The sequence below is a fragment of the Schistocerca piceifrons genome, chromosome 2 (assembly GCF_021461385.2).
Source record: "Schistocerca piceifrons isolate TAMUIC-IGC-003096 chromosome 2, iqSchPice1.1, whole genome shotgun sequence".
Taxonomy (NCBI): Eukaryota; Metazoa; Arthropoda; class Insecta; order Orthoptera; family Acrididae; genus Schistocerca; species Schistocerca piceifrons.
In genome coordinates this window covers 479,845,529-479,866,937 of record NC_060139.1, presented here as the reverse complement: position 1 = coordinate 479,866,937, position 21,409 = coordinate 479,845,529, and the positions used below count along the sequence as shown (strand labels likewise).

General features: G+C 38.4%; 1 protein-coding gene across 3 annotated transcripts in view; it reads left to right on the top strand.

Annotated features, from left to right (window-relative positions):
- LOC124776251 (integrator complex subunit 13) overlaps positions 1–21,409 on the top strand; it is a 311,412-nt gene that overhangs the window by 13,199 nt on the left and 276,804 nt on the right. For all 3 annotated transcript variants that reach the window (XM_047251124.1, XM_047251121.1, XM_047251122.1), the window contains exons 4-5: positions 2,036–2,160; positions 20,911–21,001. In XM_047251124.1, coding sequence (XP_047107080.1) covers positions 2,036–2,160; positions 20,911–21,001 — 216 coding nt within the window. The remainder of the gene's footprint in view (positions 1–2,035; positions 2,161–20,910; positions 21,002–21,409) is intronic.

The following is a 21,409-nucleotide window of genomic DNA, read 5'->3' as shown; positions in this document are numbered from 1 at the left end:
AAATGAAATCAATGTACAAAGTCCTTACAAATCACTTCTGCAACCAGTTCTAGAATATTTCTCAAGTGTGTGGTGGCCATACCAAATAGGACTTACAGGGGATGCTAAATACATGCAGAGAAGGGCAGTATGAATTGTCATAGGTTTGTTTGACCTATGGGAGAATGCCGCAGAGATGCTGAAGAAACTGAACTGGCAGACTCTTGAAGACAGACATAGATACGTGCTTATTGATCTTTTTGGTTAGTGGTCTCCTTTAATCCAAAAATATCTGGTCACAGCCTGTACAAAGGACAACACATTCTTTCTGAAAGCAGGTAGATTTTATTCAGGATTCCAATGACCATATCATTCCCCACTCTTTTGGCTACAAAACCTTTTCTTTTTCAGCATATTCTCTGTTTAATGTGAAAGCTGCATAAAAAATTCTCACAGTCAACCTAATAATGTGCAAGCAATTCTGCACAGATGATCCTTCATTGCTCTTTATGGTCTTCTGTCAGACAGCGAGGAACCCAGCTGACACACCGTGGCAGATGAGCATGGTAACACTATAAACAACAGTGTCCAGTTGAGCAGTGAGATTTTTTGTTGTGATCCATTGATCATGTTGAATGAGAGTGTCTGCATGTTCCAGCATTGCAGGGGGGTCCCAGCTCTATGTGGCCGGCCAGTGTGTAGGAGAGTGGGCAGGTTTTTGCCACCTTGTTGCGATGATGACGGAAATCTCACTCATTGACTCACCATGCTTTTGTTCACTGCCAGGTCTTTGTAGACATTCTGCAGGCACCAACAAATATTTGTGAGCTCTGGTTTTCTGCCAAATGAAGATCAATGACAGCTCTCTGCTTTGAATGCACCTCAATTCCAGTCAGCATTTTGAAGACTACATATAGTGCTGCCCCTGTCGGAACTTCATGAAACTACAGCAGCTGAAGCAGGAATATTCCCTGATGCTCAACAAATTATGCAGTTTTTCAACTGAACAGAAAAAAATTGTGTTACATTACTTACTGAACACTCATTGTATTTCGTGTGTAATGGCTTTTAATGTGTTGCTTACATCCGTGATTTTTATGATGCCAATGGTCAAAGCAAATGCAGCAGCTTCAGAACTTTACAATTCTCTAGCAGTCACTGTTAATGCTTTATGGGCTCATGCACATGATGTGGAAAGAGGTTCTTGAGGAACATATCAAAATACTCTTTGATTCCACTCTGAATTTTCAAAGATAGAGATGATGTGCACTTCAGTAATTTTAATTTTATGTGTATTTTCATGAACCTAATCTGTAGTGTAAAGATCATTTAAGTCACAAGTATCTTCTTGATGTTGCATTATTCACAAATGTTAGTATAGTTAACTTTAGCTCTATTAAAACAAAATCTGTATTCTGCCACATGTAAAGTTATTGATTTTTTGAACTGACTGTACTACAGATATCTTAAGTTGTACCCTACTACAAATAACTTTTTTGTTTAGTTATCGTACCATATTTCTAAAATAATTTTCATTGGGAGGCAGTTGTTTTACGTATGCCTATGAAAAAAAGGGGGAAAAAAACCAGAGGGCAAGAGGTGTGACTGTAATTTTGACCCATTTACTGACATCCATTATTGGAAACCTGTAATTTTCAGTGGCCAGTCTTCATTTTGTGTTCCATATGTTCAGCCAGTGGGGTCCTGGTTGCATACTGGTATCTTCCTTAAGATTGTCTTATACTGGAGGTGGCACTATGATCATGTTGAGCTCCTATACAAAGAGAAAACCTTCTTTAATAAAATTATGTGTAGTGTAAATTTTTATGGGAGATTGTGTTAATTAGCAGGAGGCTGATGATTCATGGTGTGGACTTGCAAAACATTTGTGTACCAATGTTTGTCTTATTAAAACTGGATCCTGAAAATGCTCCAGTTTGACATAGAATAGAACAGTAAGATAATTTGTCCTTTTTCTTGTCTTTGAGCATTATAAATTGCTGGCACATTGTCTAAGTGTAAAGTGACAATACTCACCAGTTGCTTTCTTCAACAGGTTCTGAACAGATGCCGTGTTATATGTATAACTTCTGCCCGGGATAATGCTAGTATGAAGAGCTTGGAAGATATCTTTCAAAATGTTCTGATTCAGCAAAACAAAATTGCTGCTGCATCTGACCAGTAAGTTTTGAAGGGTTCATGTATTTATTTGTATTTCAGTTATAATGTAGTTGTGGTGCTGGATGACATGTTTTCTATTATTTTGCCATTTGAGACTGAAAAATTGAATGAGGCACATTGCTAATCACGTCCAGAGCTACAGGGAGAGTGAGGATGGGAAGACTAAAGGAAAGAAGTAAGAATGAGTGAATATTAGAGTTTAGTTCCCACCAGCTGGAAATAAGGTGATTAACAGTATTGGCCCACATTGGATGGAATTACTGAAACCGTCAATACTTCCAATCAGCTTTGCCCTGCAGTGTCATCAAGATGTTGGAAGCTGCCATTTCGCCCTCGTACAGTATGGTGACCATAACATCGCACATTGAAAGCGTGAACAGACTAAAATAATACAGGATATATTTAACTGGAAAAAGAATTTGAAACTAATGGGACAACTTTAGGAATTAGTACAGGGACAAACAAGATGTACGACACTTCAGATATTCAAGATATTCCAAAACAAAAGCTTGCACAAAAATTTAGTAAGTAAAATCCTCATAAATCCATGAAACCTCACTAAACGTAAGTGTAGAAAGTGAATTCTATGATGTGAATAAAAAAGAAATGTTTCTGCAAAAGACTGGTACTGGATATGTCACTTGTCATATATAGCTCACAGAAAGTCTATGATACCACAGAACCACACATTGCTCCATGGTATCTGAAATTTCACTTGACCTACATAGCTCAAATGAAGTCTGCAATGTCACGAAAGTGCAAATTGCTCCAAAAACCAGTATCAGTAATTTCACTTGACCTATGTAGCCTAAACAAAGTCCATGATACCAAGAAACCAAAACTCACCTGTATATAGTTGTTATCGAAAACTTGACTTGATGGAAATAGCTAGAACAATCTCCATGATACCCACCAGTCACAATCATTCATTATTACCTTTGACTAACAACTCAATAATTCATCAAAAAAATTACACTGATGTCAGTTTCAATATACATGTAACACACAGTTATGAACATAAATGCACACAATAGACATAGTACAATAAAATCATAAAAACATACTTACCAACCAAAACCAACTTACACAAATCTAGTCTCTCTCTCTCTCTCTCTCTCTCTCTCTCTCTCTCTCTCTCACACACACACACACACACACACACACACACACACACACGGGAAAACAAAACATTAAGAAACCATTAATGCCACCCATTTCTCCCAATCTAGGAACCATTCCAAACTGATCGCCAGTCATGTTGACAATACCACATATACACATCCCTCGTCTGAGACACACGAACTTTGGTTAATTTCATAACGTTGCCACGGATGTGGCACTTCACATATAAATACATAAAACCTAACATTCTATAAAACTATGGAAACTTAGTAGTGGTTAACGTGTCATTGGCCATTTGTAGTCATGTCCACAACTAATAACAAATGAAAATTGAAATTAAATCATGATGAACATCACACCAAACTAATAATTCCATACCCAAAAATAGATCAGTAACCAGGAACTTCTGACATTAAAAAAGCTCACTAACAAATCACCAAACACACAACTCTAATATGAACCTATCATATGGCACTCTGACAATCATCATCACTCAAAACCAAATTTGAAGTATCAACATTCAACACTAGAAACTCCGTCTCCAAACACACCGCGCAGCCATGACATTACATAACACAACGCAATTACACCATAGGTCAACATTTTGGTTGTCCCTGTTGAACAAGATTAAGCAGCAAAAATTGGCTGCTACCTTTACAAAGAAGCCGTCCATTAACAGGCATTAGATTTTCAACTATTAGAACTATTGTTGCGGTCTTCAGTCTGAAGGCTGGTTAGTTGCTAGTCTATCCTGTACAGGCATCTTCATGTCTGAATAACTACTGCAACCTATATCCATTTGAACCTGCTTATCTCCCACTTCCCCTCATTAACAAAGTGGCTGTTCATTGATGCCTCAGCATGCATCCTATCAAACAGTTCCTTCTTTTAATCAATTTGTGCTGTGCATTTCTTTTTTTCTCAGTTTGTTTTATTACCTCTTCATTAGTTTTCAGTCTACCTATCTAATCTTCAGCATTTTTCTGTAGCACCACATTTCAAAAGCTTCTATTCTGTTCTTGTGTGAACTGCTTATTGCCCTTGTTTCACTTCCAAACAAGGCTACAATCAAGATAGGTATCCTCAGAAAAGACTTACTAACAATTACATTTATGTTATATGTTAACAGTTTCCTCTTTTTTAGAATTTATTTATTCTTGTTTTTTTTTTGCTGTTGCCAGTCTGTATTTTGTATACTCTCCACTTGGACCATTGTCAGTTATTTTGCTTCCCAGATAGCAGAACTCATCTAGTAGTGTGTCATTTCCTCATCCAATTCTGTCAGAATCATATGATTCAATTCGACCAAATTCCATTACCCTTGTTTTACTTTTGGTAATATATGTTTCATATCTTCTTTCAAGTCACTGTCCATTCAAAATGTTATCAGCAAACATTAAAAAAATTTTATTTCTTCTCATACTGGGGAAAATCCGGGGTTGAATGTAACAATATTATGAAAAGGATAGCTGCTACTCACCATATAGTGGAGATGCTGAGTCACAGATAGGCACAACAAAAAGACGAAACACACACACACACACACACACACACACACACACACAGTCTCTGGCAGCTGAAGCCAGGCTACCAATTTTTCTTCTCATTAACCTTTAATTACCTTTCCAAATTTCCTCTTGGTTTTATTTACTGCTTCCACAGCGTACTGACTGAATAACATGGGGGATGGATTACAACCCTGTCTCACCCACTTTGTAATTACTTCTTCCCTTTCATGTCTTGCAACTCTTTTATCTGTGATCTGATTTCTCTATTATTTGCAAATACGCTATTAGAACTATATGTCTCTTTGGGGGGAAAAAAGAGAAAGTCATCTTCTGAGACCACAAATATATAGTCCTACCTATGGTCGAATGGAGTGTTCTTGATTATCTTTGTGATAGTGACACTTGCATGATTGTAGTAACAGTCCCACATTTGCAATTTTTTTTTTTTTTACGGCATTGGACATACTCTACAAAGAGCCAGTTGGAATGCTTAAACTGCTAATGTGCGTATCACAATAAATACAGAGAAGAGATCTGACAAAGTAGTACAGGATGCAACACAAAAAATTATGCACGCTGCAAATACTACAATGCCATTCTCTTTTGGCCGTCCTAGACAAAACTTGTACCATGGTGGTACAAAGAGCTTGCAGAGGACGCTGAGAATAGTGAAGGGTGTGACAACATAAATGCCAGCACTGTACTGACCATTAAACATTATTAAAAGATCAAGGGCAAAAGCATGTTACTTATGTAAATAACAGAAAAAATAATGTTGGGGAATAATGTTTCTTCCATAAAAGAACACATCGTGACTTTCCAAATGTGGGTCAAATTAAAGTGTATGAGGGGCCATCAATTCATCAGTAGAATCAAAGGAATCCTTCAGCAAAGAGAAATTTAAAGCAATATCTTTGACATTGCTGAACTTCTGAAACTGTACTATGCAAAAATGTCTGCATCTCATAAATAATATCCTGACTTCATTCAAGACTGCCTCTTAACAGAGTGCAATAATCTCACCATTAATTCAAAAGAACTATATACTTACAACATCCCCTTTACAGACAGGGAACTAAAAAAACACTTTAAATTAGTGTAGGGATATGCATCCAGGACTGCACAACATACATAATCACATGCTTCAACATCTTGAAAATAGTGAAGAAAATCCATCTTATTTTTTTTGACAGGATATGGCAAGACAGCAAATTTACATACCAATGTAGAGTATCATAATACTTACGCCAAAACCAGGACAACACACAAAAAATAGAAACTGCTATGACTAATCAGTCTAACAACTAATTGGTTTAGTAGTTAGAAAGGATGGGCCATGGACGGCTTAGTTGATGTTTGGAATCTAGAAATCTTCTTTCCTCATTTCAATGTGGATTCTGAAGATCTCAAGCCAACATTGATTATCTCACACAGTTACAAATTTTCGATTATACAGGGAAACTTGTAAGTAACCATAAAAAAGTTCCAGTTATGACCCTGTTAAAAACCTGCGTAATACCAACTTTTACATCATTTTCTTTAAAGAAAAATGGCTGATTACAATATATTTTTTTTCTTTCCCAGAGAACTGAAGGGTGGCCTCCTGACTCCCTTGCCCCGTGGGTATGGGTGCCTTGTATACAGGGCTATTTTGCTAAATGGGAGAAAACTGCAGGAAACAAACCACTAGAGGATGGAGAGAAAAAATGGTCATATGGACATAAGGCTGGAAATGGATTCCAAGATGGGTAAATCTGCTAGAAGCTAGAGGTAAAAGATCTGTGTCAGTGTAGGTTTTAGTGGTGGAAAGAACACATGAGAACAAGCAAGGCAAGTTGGACTGTTCTGTCTGTACTAGCGTTTCAGCTTCACTCTTAAGAGGCAGTCACCAGTAATCCTCACCCACACATTGAGGCAAGTTGGAATGTTCTGTCTGTAGTAGTATTTCAGCTCCACTCTCAAGAAGCAGTTACACGTAATTCTCGTCCCTACGCTGAGACTTACCGTGTGCTAATGGTTCACTGCCACTGTTCCATGGGATTGGATAACAGAAATCCTAGCACTGTGGTGGCCCGTTTAATGAACCAGTGACAGAACCATTGCCCTTTATGCAAGTTGGAATAAGACCTGCGCACGTTGTAAGTGAGACAGATGCGGCAGTTGTCTTGGAGAATGTTCCACATGGTCATCTGACCTACTCCGTGCTTGTGGGCTACCTGCTTGGTGACCGATGAAGGCCTTTTGTACCTGCCCTCAAGTGGGTGTAAATTCCATGGAAAGCATTTCAGGCAATAGGTCCATATGACCATTTTTACTTCTTATCCGCACGGAGGTTGTTTCCTAAAGTTTGTCCCAATATAGCAAAATCATTCTGTACATGGCATAGTAAACACCAAAATTCAATTGCTGTGTTTTGATTTACGAAAGTGTTAACACAACATGGCAGTGTAAGATGTTATAAACACTCACAAGTTGAATTTTTGCAGAAATTTGTTCATCTTTAATAACATTTTTTTTATCACTTTGATTGTACTGAATACACACAACCCTCAGCATAGAACATGTGCAGGGTAATGGAGTTACACTGGGATTAGTTTGAACACTTCAGTTTTTGTAGCTACAATAAATGACATAGTAGACATGATGATACATACAGTCACACCATCATTACACTTCAACAACCGTTGTTTAAATTATAGTTCCACATCATTATGCACTGCTGAATGCCAACTCCAGACAGCTATAAATGTTGTTGTTGTTGCTGTTGCTGCTGCAGCTGCTGCTGTGGTCTTTAGTCCATTGACTAGTTTGGTGCAGCTCTCCATGCTATTCTATCCTGTGCAAGCTCTTCATTTCTAGATAACTACTGCAACCACATCCATTTGAAACCACTTACTGTACTCATTGCTTAGTCTCCCTATGCAGTTTTTATGCTCCAAACTTTCCTCTAATAATAAATGGATGATTCTTAATGTCTCAGACAGTGTGTCATCAATCAGTCACTTCTTTTAGTCAAATTTGCCACAGATTTCTTTTCTCCGCAGTTCTCTTCAGCACCTTCTCATTAGTTATATGGTCAACCCATATTAACTTCCAGCTATACGTAAGTCTCAGAAATGGGTGCAAAACTGTGGACAACTTTTCACCAGCTAAATTCTCTTCTCATGAACACTTGTAAAATATGGTCTACCCATCATCTCCCAGAACTATAGCTAGATACAAACTGCTGGAGGTAATGAACCAGTATAATTTTCTAGAATTTCTTTTTGATAATGAGCAGTTACCATGTTAACTGCTCATAAGATAACTTGAGACAGCCTGCATGAAAAAACTCAACAAGCTCCATTTCCTCTGTAACTTTTCCTTGATAGCAGATTGAACTGTTTTAGAAACATTTTATAAAACACTGCTTTCATCCTTTTTAGAAGATGAAGGCATAGTTTAATGGCCAGGAGCACCGCTCACCTTGGGTTTGTTAGACCCTGTCCACCAGAGCAGAATACATTTCATAAATTGGGATTTCTGCAGGAGCTCCATCAAGAGCCTCTTTGTGGAAATGGGAATAATCCTACAAAAATATGATGCCAGAATTAATTTAATTACCTACACAATTACGATTAAACATATGTCAAATCACCCCTGTCATCCCATCCTGTTCAACAATTCAAAGAACCAGCTATTAATGAACACCTTAGAGCGGGATGACCAGTGTTGTACCATAGGTTGCTGAAGGACGGAATTGTTCCCAGTGATTTAAAAAAGAAAATGCATGGTCATTCCAGTTTTCTAGAAGGGTCTTTGAATCTGCATAAAAATCTATAGGCCTGTATCACTAGTGGATAACATTGGACTTTCCATGAGGTTGTTCACAGACGATGCTGTTCCCCAGACTTAAATTTCTTGGAAGAATCCTCACAAAGGATAGACCACTAATAAAAGAGGTAGTTTACAAAACACTCGTTGGACTAATACTTGAATATTGATTTTGAGTCAGGGATTGATAGAGGAAGAAAATAAGATCTAAAGAAGATCAGTGCATTTTATCACAGGTTCATGTAGTAGGTGTGAATGTGTCGTGGAGATGCTCACATAACTTCAGCGGCAGATACTATAAGAGATGCATTTTCAATCATGGTCTGGTTTGCTGTTAAAATTCTGAGAGAGTGGATTCCTAGCAGAGTCAACCAATATTTTACTTCCTCCTGTGTGAATGTTATGAAAAACCACAAAGGGAAAATTAGAGGAATTTCAGCTCACACAGGTCTACCAGCAGTTATTCTTTCCACACAACAGGACTGGAACAGCAAAAGGGGAAGTAGCAGTAGTACACTTAAGTACTCTCCGCTACTCTCCTTCTGGTTGACTGCAAGAAATTCATCTTTCCCAAATAACCTAAATGCAAAAACTACCAGTTAACCCCCTGCCTCCCCCACTCCCCTTGTGACTAGTACTAAGGATGTGTCCATGGCGTGGCACCAAAGACAACATGGATCACAATTTTTGTCCCTCTATATTTCATTCAGTCATCAAAGATTCTTTTACAGAGGTAGTTTGAAAGAAAATGAGTGATCAGCTATGCATAATACACGTATCATGCCTGTGGATGGAATAAGACATTGTTCACTACAAAAAGAATATGGCATTTTTACTATGTAATTAATAACCATAAATAGAGGACTAAAAACTGGTACAGCTATGATGAACCATATGCCCTTCCCAGCACGGAGATGTCCATCATTTTCCTGTGGACACCAAGCCATGTAGACATCCCATGTAATGAACTGGTAGACAAGCTAATTAAAGACGCAATGTGGATGTAAACACTGGAACTAGACATCCTAAGTACAGATATAACAGAGACACAGCATGTCACATCCTGTAGAAATGGGAAGAAGAATAGCAAAACAATATAAAATGCAAAAAACTACAAACATTGTAAAAGACCATGTTGTGTAATCGATATTGGGAAGGCAGAGGAAGTGTTGGCACAATCGTTTGTTCACACAGCATCAGCCTGGCACTGTACTGCACACAGGCAATGTACACACAAGCGGCAACTGTGGCCAGGGTGCGCCTGACTCTGATCTTGTATCAAGCATGTGACCGCAGTGTGAGTGCCTTGTGATCTGACCTAATTTGGTAATGTTCACATATAGGCTCATTATGTATCCGAGAGAATCTTCCGTAAACTTGAGGAATGCTTTAAGGAGGGGATGTGCCCTAAAATGGGACACACAAAGTCTGGTAGTCGTCTCTGACACTACCATTGTGTCAGTCATCACCATGCCACAGACTTAAAATATTTGAGTGACTGTCTGAAGAAGAACAGTATTGAGAAGATAGTTTTGGGATCACAAGAGTGCAGGCAGCTGATTAGTAGAGCTGCATAGACTGCATACAGTAATACACAGCAATAACAGGCCTTGAAATAGAGCAACTTTATTCAGTTGTGCCAGGAGAAGACTTCCATTGAATTTTTGTTATCTGGGGTTTCCCTTAGTCCTGAGTTTCCTTGAGAGTTATGCCAAGTTCTGTGTCCCTGAAATCCCAGTTAGCTTGTAGTTAATTTACTAGGTGGATACCTGCATGCTGCCCACGAGGAAGTCACTCTTTGATTGCATCAAAGTAGGTAAGCAGTTGGTCAATCAAAATGTGTCCTCCCTACTCTCTTTTGGGACATGACAACTGCCAAGGTTGGTATACATCACTATGAAGTTCAAGAAGAGAAGCTATTGCCACATTCCATCTTGAAAGTTGAACATACCATTCTTACTAATGAATTTGTTCTACAGAAGAAGAATCCTTCACAGTGTATCTGTAGAGCAAACCATCACAATTTTAAATATTGAAGAGCTGTCAAAGATGCGTGATGTCAATTAAAGCCAGCTACCACAGATTCGTGCAAATGATGTAAATGACCATAATCCATGTGTTACATTTACCATAAAGATGGGAATTTTGTTACCAGATTTAAAGTTAGCACTATTAGATGTTGGGGCAGGAGACATAGCTCTGAGGGTTTAATCCAACATAAAAAACAAGATGTGTGCCTGTTCCTATACTTGAATGTAATAGGTATAAACTACATGTAGTATATCACAGTTTTAACTTTTTGCACAAAGCTTTTAATTTTACCTCCATGACAGCTAAATTTCATCACTTAAGGTAATCATACAAGTACTGAGTGTAATGCATTTATAACATTCTTATCATTGAATTAAAATGTGTGTGTGTGTGTGTGTGTGTGTGTGTGTGTGTGTGTGTGTGTGTGTGTCTAATACTGTGAATGACCATGTAGTTAATTCCCTTTAAAATCATAGTCACTACCACATAATCAGTGAACTTTTAGGCAACTAAGTTAGTACAACCAGTGTGCTTTTCTTCCTTTTTCTCTTTTATTTTGTTTTGTTTTTATTTTTTTAAACTGTGCAATCTATTGCTGTGTGTTTCACAGTTATATCCATGACATCAAACTATTCCTTCATCATGCTGAATATGGCTGTTGATCAATGTCCCTATGATGTTTTAACTATCTAGTTAGTTTTCATAATAATCAGTCATTTTGTTGAAGCTATAAGCTACACTGATTGAGGTGCTGGATTTATACTTGCAGGGAATAGGGTTTAAAGTTGCATCCAGATTTATGTTCCTGTGAGCTCCCTAATTCAGTATACGAGGTGCATTCAAGTTCTAAGGCCTCCGATTTTTTTTCTCCGGACTGGAAAGAGATAGAAACATGCGCATTGTTTTAAAATGAGGCCGCGTTCATTGTCAATACGTCCCAGAAATGGCAGCACCGTACAGCAGATGGAATTTTACCGCCAGTGCCGAGAAAGAGAACTGTTTTAAATACTTAAAATGGCGACATTTTCCTTACTTGAACAGCGTGCAATCATTCATTTTCTGAATTTGTGTGGTGTGAAACCAATTGAAATTCATCGACACTTGAAGGAGACGTGGTGATGGAGTTATGGATGTGTCGAAAGTGCATTCGTGGGTGTGACAGTTTAATGAAGGCAGAACATCGTGTGACAACAAATCGAAACAACCTCGGGCTCGCACAAGCCGTTCCGACGACATGATCGAGAAAGTGGAGAGAATTGTTTTGGGGGATCGCCGAATGACTGTTGAACAGATCGCCTCCAGAGTTGGCATTTCTGTGGGTTCTGTGCACACAATCCTGCATGACGACCTGAAAATGCGAAAAGTGTCATCCAGGTGGGTGCCACAAATGCTGACGGACGACCACATGGCTGGCCGTGTGGCATGTTGCCAAGCAATGTTGACGCGCAACGGCAGCATGAATGGGACTTTCTTTTCGTCGGTTGTGACAATGGATGAAACGTGGATGCCATTTTTCAATCCAGAAACAAAGTGCCAGTCAGCTCAATGGAAGCACACAGATTCACCGCCACCAAAAAAATTTCGGGTAACCGCCAGTGCTGAAAAAATGATGGTGTCCAAGTTCTGGGACAGCGAGGGCGTAATCCTTACCCATTGCGTTCCAAAGGGCACTACGGTAACAGGTGCATCCTACGAAAATCTTTTAAAGAACAAATTCCTTCCTGCACTGCAACAAAAACGTCCGGGAAGGGCTGCACGTGTGCTGTTTCACCAAGACAACGCACCCGCACATCGAGCTAACGTTACGCAACAGTTTCTTCGTGATAACAACTTTGAAGTGATTCCTCATGCTCCCTACTCACCTGACCTGGCTCCTAGTGACTTTTGGCTTTTTCCAACAATGAAAGACACTCTCCGTGGCTGCACATTCACCAGCCGCGCTGCTATTGCCTCAGCGATTTTCCAGTGGTCAAAACAGACTCCTAAAGAAGCCTTCGCCACTGCCATGGAATCATGGCGTCAGCGTTGTGAAAAATGTGTACGTCTGCAGGGTGATTACATCGAGAAGTAATGCCAGTTTCATCGATTTCGGGTGAGTAATTAATTAGAAAAAAAATCAGAGGCCTTAGAACTTGAATGCACCTCGTATGCTGGGGTGGGCTCCTTTGGAAAGGACATGGCCATTACCCTTTCTCATATCCATCTTATCAGTTATTTTATTTGGTCTCTAATGACATTGTTGTCTGTGGCCTTAAAGCTCCATTGTTCCTTCATCACAATGTTTCAGGTGTTATCCACTTGATTAACCTAACACGATCAATTAATGTAAGTAAGTAAGTAAGTAAACACCATAAATTCTGTAAAATTTGAATGCATTGCACACAGATCAAAATAGTGCTAGTTCAGTACCATACTAATAGTATCTTGCTGTGAAACTACACAGTAATCAGCTACAGACAATGTTGTCACTAGAATCATAATCATCAATGCACACATTAGTGTCGATACATTCATTCAGTAAGCTTTTCTATCTCCTCGACAACAGGGTTTCTTTCTCTTCCATTTGTGTGTAGATCACAGGAAAAATGACTGCTTAGTTACATCTGTAATTTATGTAATTTAGTCTTCACAGACCTTACAGAAGCAATATGTAGGAGCCTGTAGTATATTACTAGGTTCCTCACGTACTACTGTTTCCTTAAACTTTCATCTGATAGTCAATGTATTATCTCAAAGTGTCTGCCTATTCATGTTTTTTAGTATTTCCCCTGACACCCTCCTGTAAGTCAAGTGAATTTGTCACCATTCATGCTACCCTCTTACAATATGTTCAATATTCCCTGTTAGTCCTATTACGTACTTGAGCAATATTCTAGAATGGTTCTATTGCATGTTTTCTAGGCCAGCTCCAGTGTCGACTCACTGCATATTCCCAGTACCCTACCAATAAAATGAAGTCTGCCATGTACTTTACCTATGATTGAGAGCCTAGGTGCCTACATTTCTGAACACTTAAAGCAAGTTGTCATGCTTTTCATCACTTTGAAATCTTATTAAGATGTGAACAGATGTTTGTGCATCTTTTTTCAGATAATAATCCATTATAGATAACTGCAAACAGTATGAGGTTACTATTAATTTTATCTACCAGATTGATAATATACTTCATTTACAGTAAGGGTCCCATTACACTTCAGTGATGCAGTCCGAAAGTTACTTATACATCTGTCAGTGACTTCCCATCCAGTATAACATGATGTATTCTCTCTGCCAAGAAACTGACAAATCAGTAATGTATTTCAAACAATGGAAAATCCAGGATGAAATGAAGCCTTCACTGACTGTAATTATCCTCCCAACTTTGTACAAAAACAAGTCTCTCTCATGCCTTATCTTTCCAGTCTCCCACCACCTCCCAAAATACCACTTTCCAGCCACAGAGGAGCATTCCCCTCCTAACTCAGTACCATCCAGGACTGGAGCAACTGAATTACATTCTCCGCCAGGGTTTCAATTACCTCTTATTGTGTCCTGAAATGAGAAATATCCTGCCCACTATCCTTACGACCCCTCACGTGGTGGTATTCTGCCATCCACCAAACCTACACAATACTCTTGTCCATCCTTACACAGCTCCTGTTCCCAATCCGTTACCTCATGGATCATACCCCTGTAATAGACCTAGATGTAAGACCTGTCCAATCCATCTTCCCACCACTGCCATCTACTCCAGTCTGGTCACTAACATCACCTATCACATCAAAGGCAGGGCTACCTGTGAAACCAGTCATGTGGTCTACAAGCTAAGCTGCAACCACTGTGGTGCATTCTATGTAGGCGTGACAACCAACAAGCTGTCTGTCCACATGAATGGCCACTGACAAATTATGGCCAAGAAACAAGTGTTGCTGTTGCTGAACACGCTGCCAAACATGATATCCTTCATTTCAATGACTGCTTCACAGTCTGTGCCATATGGATCCTTCCAACCAGCACCAGCTTTTCTGAACTGCGCAGTTGGGAACTTTCCCTGCAATACATCCTACGTTCCCGTAACCCCTCTGGCCTCAACCTTCTTCCTCACCCATCCAGCCCCTTCCCTGTTCCCATTCAAGCACTATACAGCCATAAGTCCACCACCACACTCAGTCTTTTTATTTCTCTCCTTTTCCACTAGTATCCCTCCTCCCCACGTCTCCTGTGCCCTCAGTCTAACCTGCAGCACTTCGCTGTCTGCCACCCCTACCATACTATCCCTCCCCCTCCCTGCTCCAGCCTCCTCCTTACCCCCACCCAGTCGCCACTCCTATCATGCATTGGTGCTGCTGTTCACAGTGTGGTTTCAGTTGCCTGAGACTGCAGTCGTGTGTGTCAGTTGCATTTGTGTGAGTGGGTATGTGTGTCTGTGTATTGTTGACAATGACCTTAATGGCCCAAAGCTATAAGTGTGAGAGTCTCTTTGCTGTGCCTATCTGCGACTCAGCATCTCCACTATATGGTGTGTTACAGTCATGAATTTTCTTTGATACTCCACATGATTGTACAGTCACTATAAGCACTGAAACCAAAAACTTTCCTGGTTTTGGGAAACAATACACCCACCTGATTGCCACGATTCAAGGCTTTAAGGATGTCACATGAGAAAGTTGTGAGTTGGACTATGCAGGTTCGATGTTTTTGGAATGCATGCTGGTTGGCATGGAAAAGGTCTTTGTGTTAGAGATACCTCATTATGTCCGATATCAGAATATGTTCTGGGATTCCGCAAGAGATGACCATCAGTGAGAATGGACGGTAGTTTTGTGGGTCACTTGTGCTGCTCTTCTTCACCTGCTTTTCCTTTCAGCTACTGGGCACATTTTTTTTCTACAAATCTGCAGTGTATTATGATTAAGGGAGGGGCCACCTCAGCAGCAGATTTTGTACAGAATCTGTCACATATTCTGTCGGGTCTTGTGGCTTATTCAGTTCTAGGAATTTCAGTAGTTTCTCACTGCGTCTGACCATGATGTCTATTACTCATCCCTGCAGTAATGCAAGAATGAACCTGGACAATATCTCTGTATCTTTCTTTGTAATAATACATTTGAAAACCAGTTCTTTTTTCTAAACTTATGGTTACATCAGGGATTGTTTGATACAAATACCCAGTTATACGATTTTGTCCTCTGTGGATATCGAGTCTTGCGCAAATAATCTGAAACAGTTGCAATGTCTGTCATTGAATTTCAGGTTTTTTGTCTACTGTGACAAACACACCACCTCCATTCGTCATTAGTCTATCCTTTCAATTTACACTACATTTACTCCAGAAATGTCACTGCTATCAATTTTGTATTTTGAGCAGTTTTCTGTATCTAGTTTTAGGTGTTTTCCTCTGCTTTTCAGCACTGCGCTGAAACTTTGGCACTTTGTTGTGAATGCTTTGACAGTTAATCATTAAGAATTAAGATGTTAAATAGTCTAATCTGGGAAACGAGGCGGGGGGGGGGGGGGGGGGGGGGATTTTTCATTGGGTCTTATACTGTTATGCTGGAACTTCAGGGACTCCAGCAACGTCATTATTTGGTTTGACTGAAGAATCACCTAATCTGAAAAAACAGTTGTGTGCACTCACAAACAGTCAGCTAATTGTGTAGGAGGAGTACTATATCCCTGAGTCATTTAGTGGGATCCCGCAGTTCTCATCCTTATGGCACAAAGCAAGGGAGTCACAGACTAGCTTGTCAAGGTTATTTTAGCTGTACATACATGACTGAGCTCTTTATCACTGTTAGACCATTGGTTATGGGCAGTTGCGGCTCATAATTAAAGGCTGTGAGGTGTAGCTCCCCCAAAATATATATATTAAAATAAATTTCTCAGTAATGTATTACAGAATTTAAATTATCAAAACACATTATATATGTTTCCCACATGGCTTTAAATAACACTGGTCAACATTTTTGGAACTATTGATATGTGATATCAAGTGATATTTTTTGAATAGGTAGCAGTTAGTCTTAAGGCTATGCCTTGAAATGCCGCTTAGCTCTATGTAACAAGGGTTTGGGGGCTTGGCTTCCTTGGAGTACACCTCTTACGGGCACCCTGAAGGCTCTGGTGTTTTAGCTTAAGAGTTTCCTCCTACCAACGTAAACAATTTTCATGTTCCACTGCTTACACCATAAGGGAATGAACAGAGTTGCTGAAACTTTGCTATTGACTCCCTGTCTCTGTATATCTCTCATATGCTTTGATGCATCATTAACCAATGTTTAGTATTGTTGCTTTGATAGTGCTTTTGTTGTTTTGATAGTGCTTTAGACAGTTTTTTTGTTTCTGACATTGGCTGCTATATCCACTGTTGGAATAAGTTTTCAAATGTCTCACCAGAGTGTACTAGAGTGTGGTAACGTAAATATCACCACCTAGCAAGAGTTTCATGAATGATAAGAGGAAAAAGTGTTTGAAATTTACCCCCTGCTTGAAATATGCCCCGTTACTTTAGTTTCCTTGCTTGCTGACTGTAGTAATGTTTGTTATTAGTAAGTTTCTTTTTGTGAGTTTGTTGTGCATGAGTTTAGTGAGTTTTACGTTCTTGTGAATTTGAAAACAGCACAATATGAATTCAGTGTGCAACTTATCACACAAAATTTTGGACATGTGGTTATGATGAAAGTGAACGAACTTGGTGCACCAGACATGATGTAAACATGAATCGACAACAAAACCAGTGTAAATCCAGGCAAAGTATACATGTGATTTTAAGAGAGAAATGTACAATACAGCTGAGTGGTTGTGTGTGCCATATCACTTAAAATGCATATTTTTTTACACACAACTATAAATACGGTGTGTAAATTACTATGGCAGTTGCTTGAGTTGTTCATGTCAGCCAGTGACAGCAAAAGATTCGTGATGTCATGAAAACATTGCTGTTTCATCATGTGAACTCATAAAAACTGTGGTTTGAGCACACAGAACATTAAATGTCTGAAGTTTAGAAATGAAAATACCAGAAACATTAAGAATGGAGCGAAGCTAACATACACTGCATTAAAGATCTCTCCAAAATGCGCCTTTTAGTACAGTTTGTTGTGGTAAGCTGTCAGAAAATGTGATACTGGAGGTAAATAAGCTACCTACAGATTTTATCTTGAAGTTAGATTTTGATGTTATTTAGAAAATGATTATGAAACAGAAAGAAGATGCAATGTGTAAATGTTTGGCTAGTGTGTGATATTGCCTCCCCCACCCCCCTCCACCTCCAATCGATAAATGTCATGGCCGTACCCAGTGTGGAAACCACAAGCTGCACCTGGTTTTAAGTATCACTCCCATGCCTGATTCTTGCTTCCAGCCCTAATTACATTACTCATCTGTATTTCATCTTACATTCTGAGGATATGAGATTTTCCAGATATTTTGTAGCCAAAGTTTGGAAATAAATAATTTTGTTGATTGGAAGTGAAATCTCGTACTAATTTTGAATACAAATGAACCAGCTTTGTTAGTAAAATCAAACAGCGGAAAATCCAGGATGGAGTGTAACACTATTTTGAAAAGGATAGTTACTACTCACCATATAGTGGAGATGCTGAGTTGCAGATAGGCATAACAAAAATACTGTCACAAAATGAGCTTTCAGCCAACAAGGTCTTTGTCAAAATTAAACACACACACACACACACACACACACACACACACACACACACACACACACACACACACACACTCACTCTGTAGTGCTTCAAGAATTTCGGAGTAAATTCTAGAACCACTTGGCCTTCCACCATTTCGAACAACCAATATTTTAGAAGTGAGTGGGAGAAACAAATACGCCCTACTGTGCATCGTGCACAGGAAAAAAAAGAAGTTACGAGAAAAAGAGGGACCGGCGGCAGAATGGCGGCAAACGGGTACCTGCTGTATGGTCCACAGAGTCTCTGTGTATGAGTCGAGAAGAACAAGGAAACTTTATGTAGTATTCTGTGCTCTTTAGTGTCTCGGTTGATTGTAAAAAGACTAATGAACAAGTCTTGGCTATGAACGAAGCAAGAGACATGTATGCTATTTGAATATGTGTAAATGAGTCTAATGTGTAAGGAATAAGTTGGCTTGCAGAAGTTATTGTCTGTGAAAGTTGGAAATATATAGTATTGAACTGAAAAGTATTTTATGAGTACCAAAACTATTTCAAGGATAGAGAAGTATTTTAATAAATTCCTTTAACCAGCTATAGTCTTCGGAGAAGAAGCTTTTGGGAGATCGACGTAGCTGATTACCCAGAGTAGAGGACCAGTTACACACAATGTGCAAGTTAACTGAATTGAGAGACGTGTGTGCCTGGCAACCCAATACCACACTGTCTCGTGTCGTCCAAAAAAAATGTTTGAAACACACACACACACACACACACACACACACACACACACACACACACACACACACACACAGTCTTTTTGTTGTGCCTATCTGTGACTCAGCATCTCTGCTTTATGGTGAGTAGGAACTATCCTTTTCATAATACTGTTGAAGCTTTATTAGTAGAATTATATCTATTTTTGTTATCCAGGATAATCATTGCGAACATAAAGTTTTAATTATTATGTTAGGAGATTTATTAGGGGACAAGTCCAGTTCATTTTATTATTTGTATGAAATATTCCTCCTGTTTATGTCAGTAATGTATATATGTATGTATTGAAAAAAATGCCTTTTATTCATTACTCAGAAGGGCTACTATAACAAGATACTTACCATCTAATGTAAGGCGCAATAAAAGCATTAGAAGATCGGAATTGTCAAGTCCTGGTTTTTAGTAAAAAAATTAAGTTATTCTACAGATAAGAAGAATATTTAACAAGTCGGTGGTTCTCAGGCTGCTACGAGCTGAATATCACAAAGAGGTAACTTAAAATATAAACAAACCCTCGTAACATTCATCTAGTCCAGTGGTAGGAGGGAAGGGCGGGTGGAGGTGTAAGTTTCTTAGTGTAACTCGAAAACTACTATGTTCTGTACAATGGTGTTTAGTCATTACTGCGATAACTATTCCTGGTCAGTCAATATTGCACATTTTCACCAACACTTTTATAAAGAAATCATTGCCTTAATAGTTATAAATGTTAATTATTTATAGCATTCACATTATGAATTACAAAAGTTGAGAAGTTCCTTACTGTCCATTGGCAAGCACTCATAATATGCTGGTCTGTATGAGGGTGCCACATGGCTCTAAAATTTAGATACTGTAACGACATCATTCAAGAAACAAATATAATTTCCTATTTCCTTCGCACAGATTAAAACTCTGTTGCTGAGCTCACAGCCTATAACCATAACAATAAATTAAAAGGGAGAAACTCCCATAGTGTGGATTCAATATTAATAAAGGGAAAATTACACACCGTCTTTGTGCAGAAGTGCTATTTTCCAAAAAAACGGTTTATAAGTGGTGGTAGAGTTGTCTTTGGAGAATAATGCTATAGATTAAAGATTAATCAGTTGTTTTAAGGTTATAGGTGAGGTTGTCTTATTTATGTTTGAAATACTGTGTGTTAAATAATTACATTATGCAAATTACTATTTGTGCTTTGTTAGTCTCCTGTACATTAAAGTAATTTTGATCATGTTGAGCAACACAGCTGCTACTAAAGTTAATAATTTAATGAAAGCCGCCTCCAGTGTATTATTACAAATTTATCGCATTAAGACTGGTTAAGTTTGTTGAACATATTCAGGTTGCCAATTTTAGTCTTCTGTTGAACTGCAATGGCTGCTTACTTAAATTTTTTTATAATGAAACAATAAAATACTTATTTTGATTTTGAATATTTAGTTAGCTGTTAGGAAAAAACTTCTGTATAGTAATAAATTGTCACTTCTATATCGTTATTTGTTTCTAAACTTAACATGACACTTCCTAACTGTTATTATTGTATCTTACTCGTAATGTTTTATTTTGTACTTTTCCATTGTCCTAAATATTCAGATTTTGAAAAGCCATCAACGTAAAATGTTTGATTTGCTTCACATATATTCTAAATGTTAAGAGAAATAATTTATCAAATCCACATAGGAAACAATTGAGAAAAGGAGTATTAATTATCAGGCATTACTGCTGCTGGTTTTTTTCAGTTCTACGGACAACAATGTCGTTTGTGATCAAAAACTTTCTAAAATAAAATTTCTGTTACAAATTGTTGCAAGTTATATGAACTGTTCATGAAAATTTAATTGCATAAATTTTTCATATCTTGTCAAAATTTCCTGAACCGATACTTGTTTTCAGCTTAATCACTGTTCATCATTGCCACTTGGTCATCATCAATGTCTACCCAAACAATGTAGAAAGTCAAGTGACAGGACATCCTCCTAGAGATGTAAGTGTCTGATGAAAACAGTATCAATTAAAATAAGATGCAATTGGTAACCAGCAGTTGTTTGCAAATGAGTTAAATTTAACATAATTCCATGCTAAGTTATCAGTTCTTTTGGAGCAAATGTCATGGGTCTTTATCAGTGGGTCACCTTTATCCAGTTTTGTAAGATTTCGTGCTTTAAGGAAATTCCTCTGTCCATAATTTTGCATACAGCATTTTGGAATTTCAAAAAAAAATATTAGTTTTGATACTACCAGGCATAAAAAGAATGCCATATGTTACTCATGTGTTATTTTTACTACAATGGATAAAGACAATATTACATGTTTTTTATGTGATATTTTTGGTTTCATGAGACTAATTGCGTCAAGAATCTGAACTCTTCAAATATGTTAAGATTGTCGATGG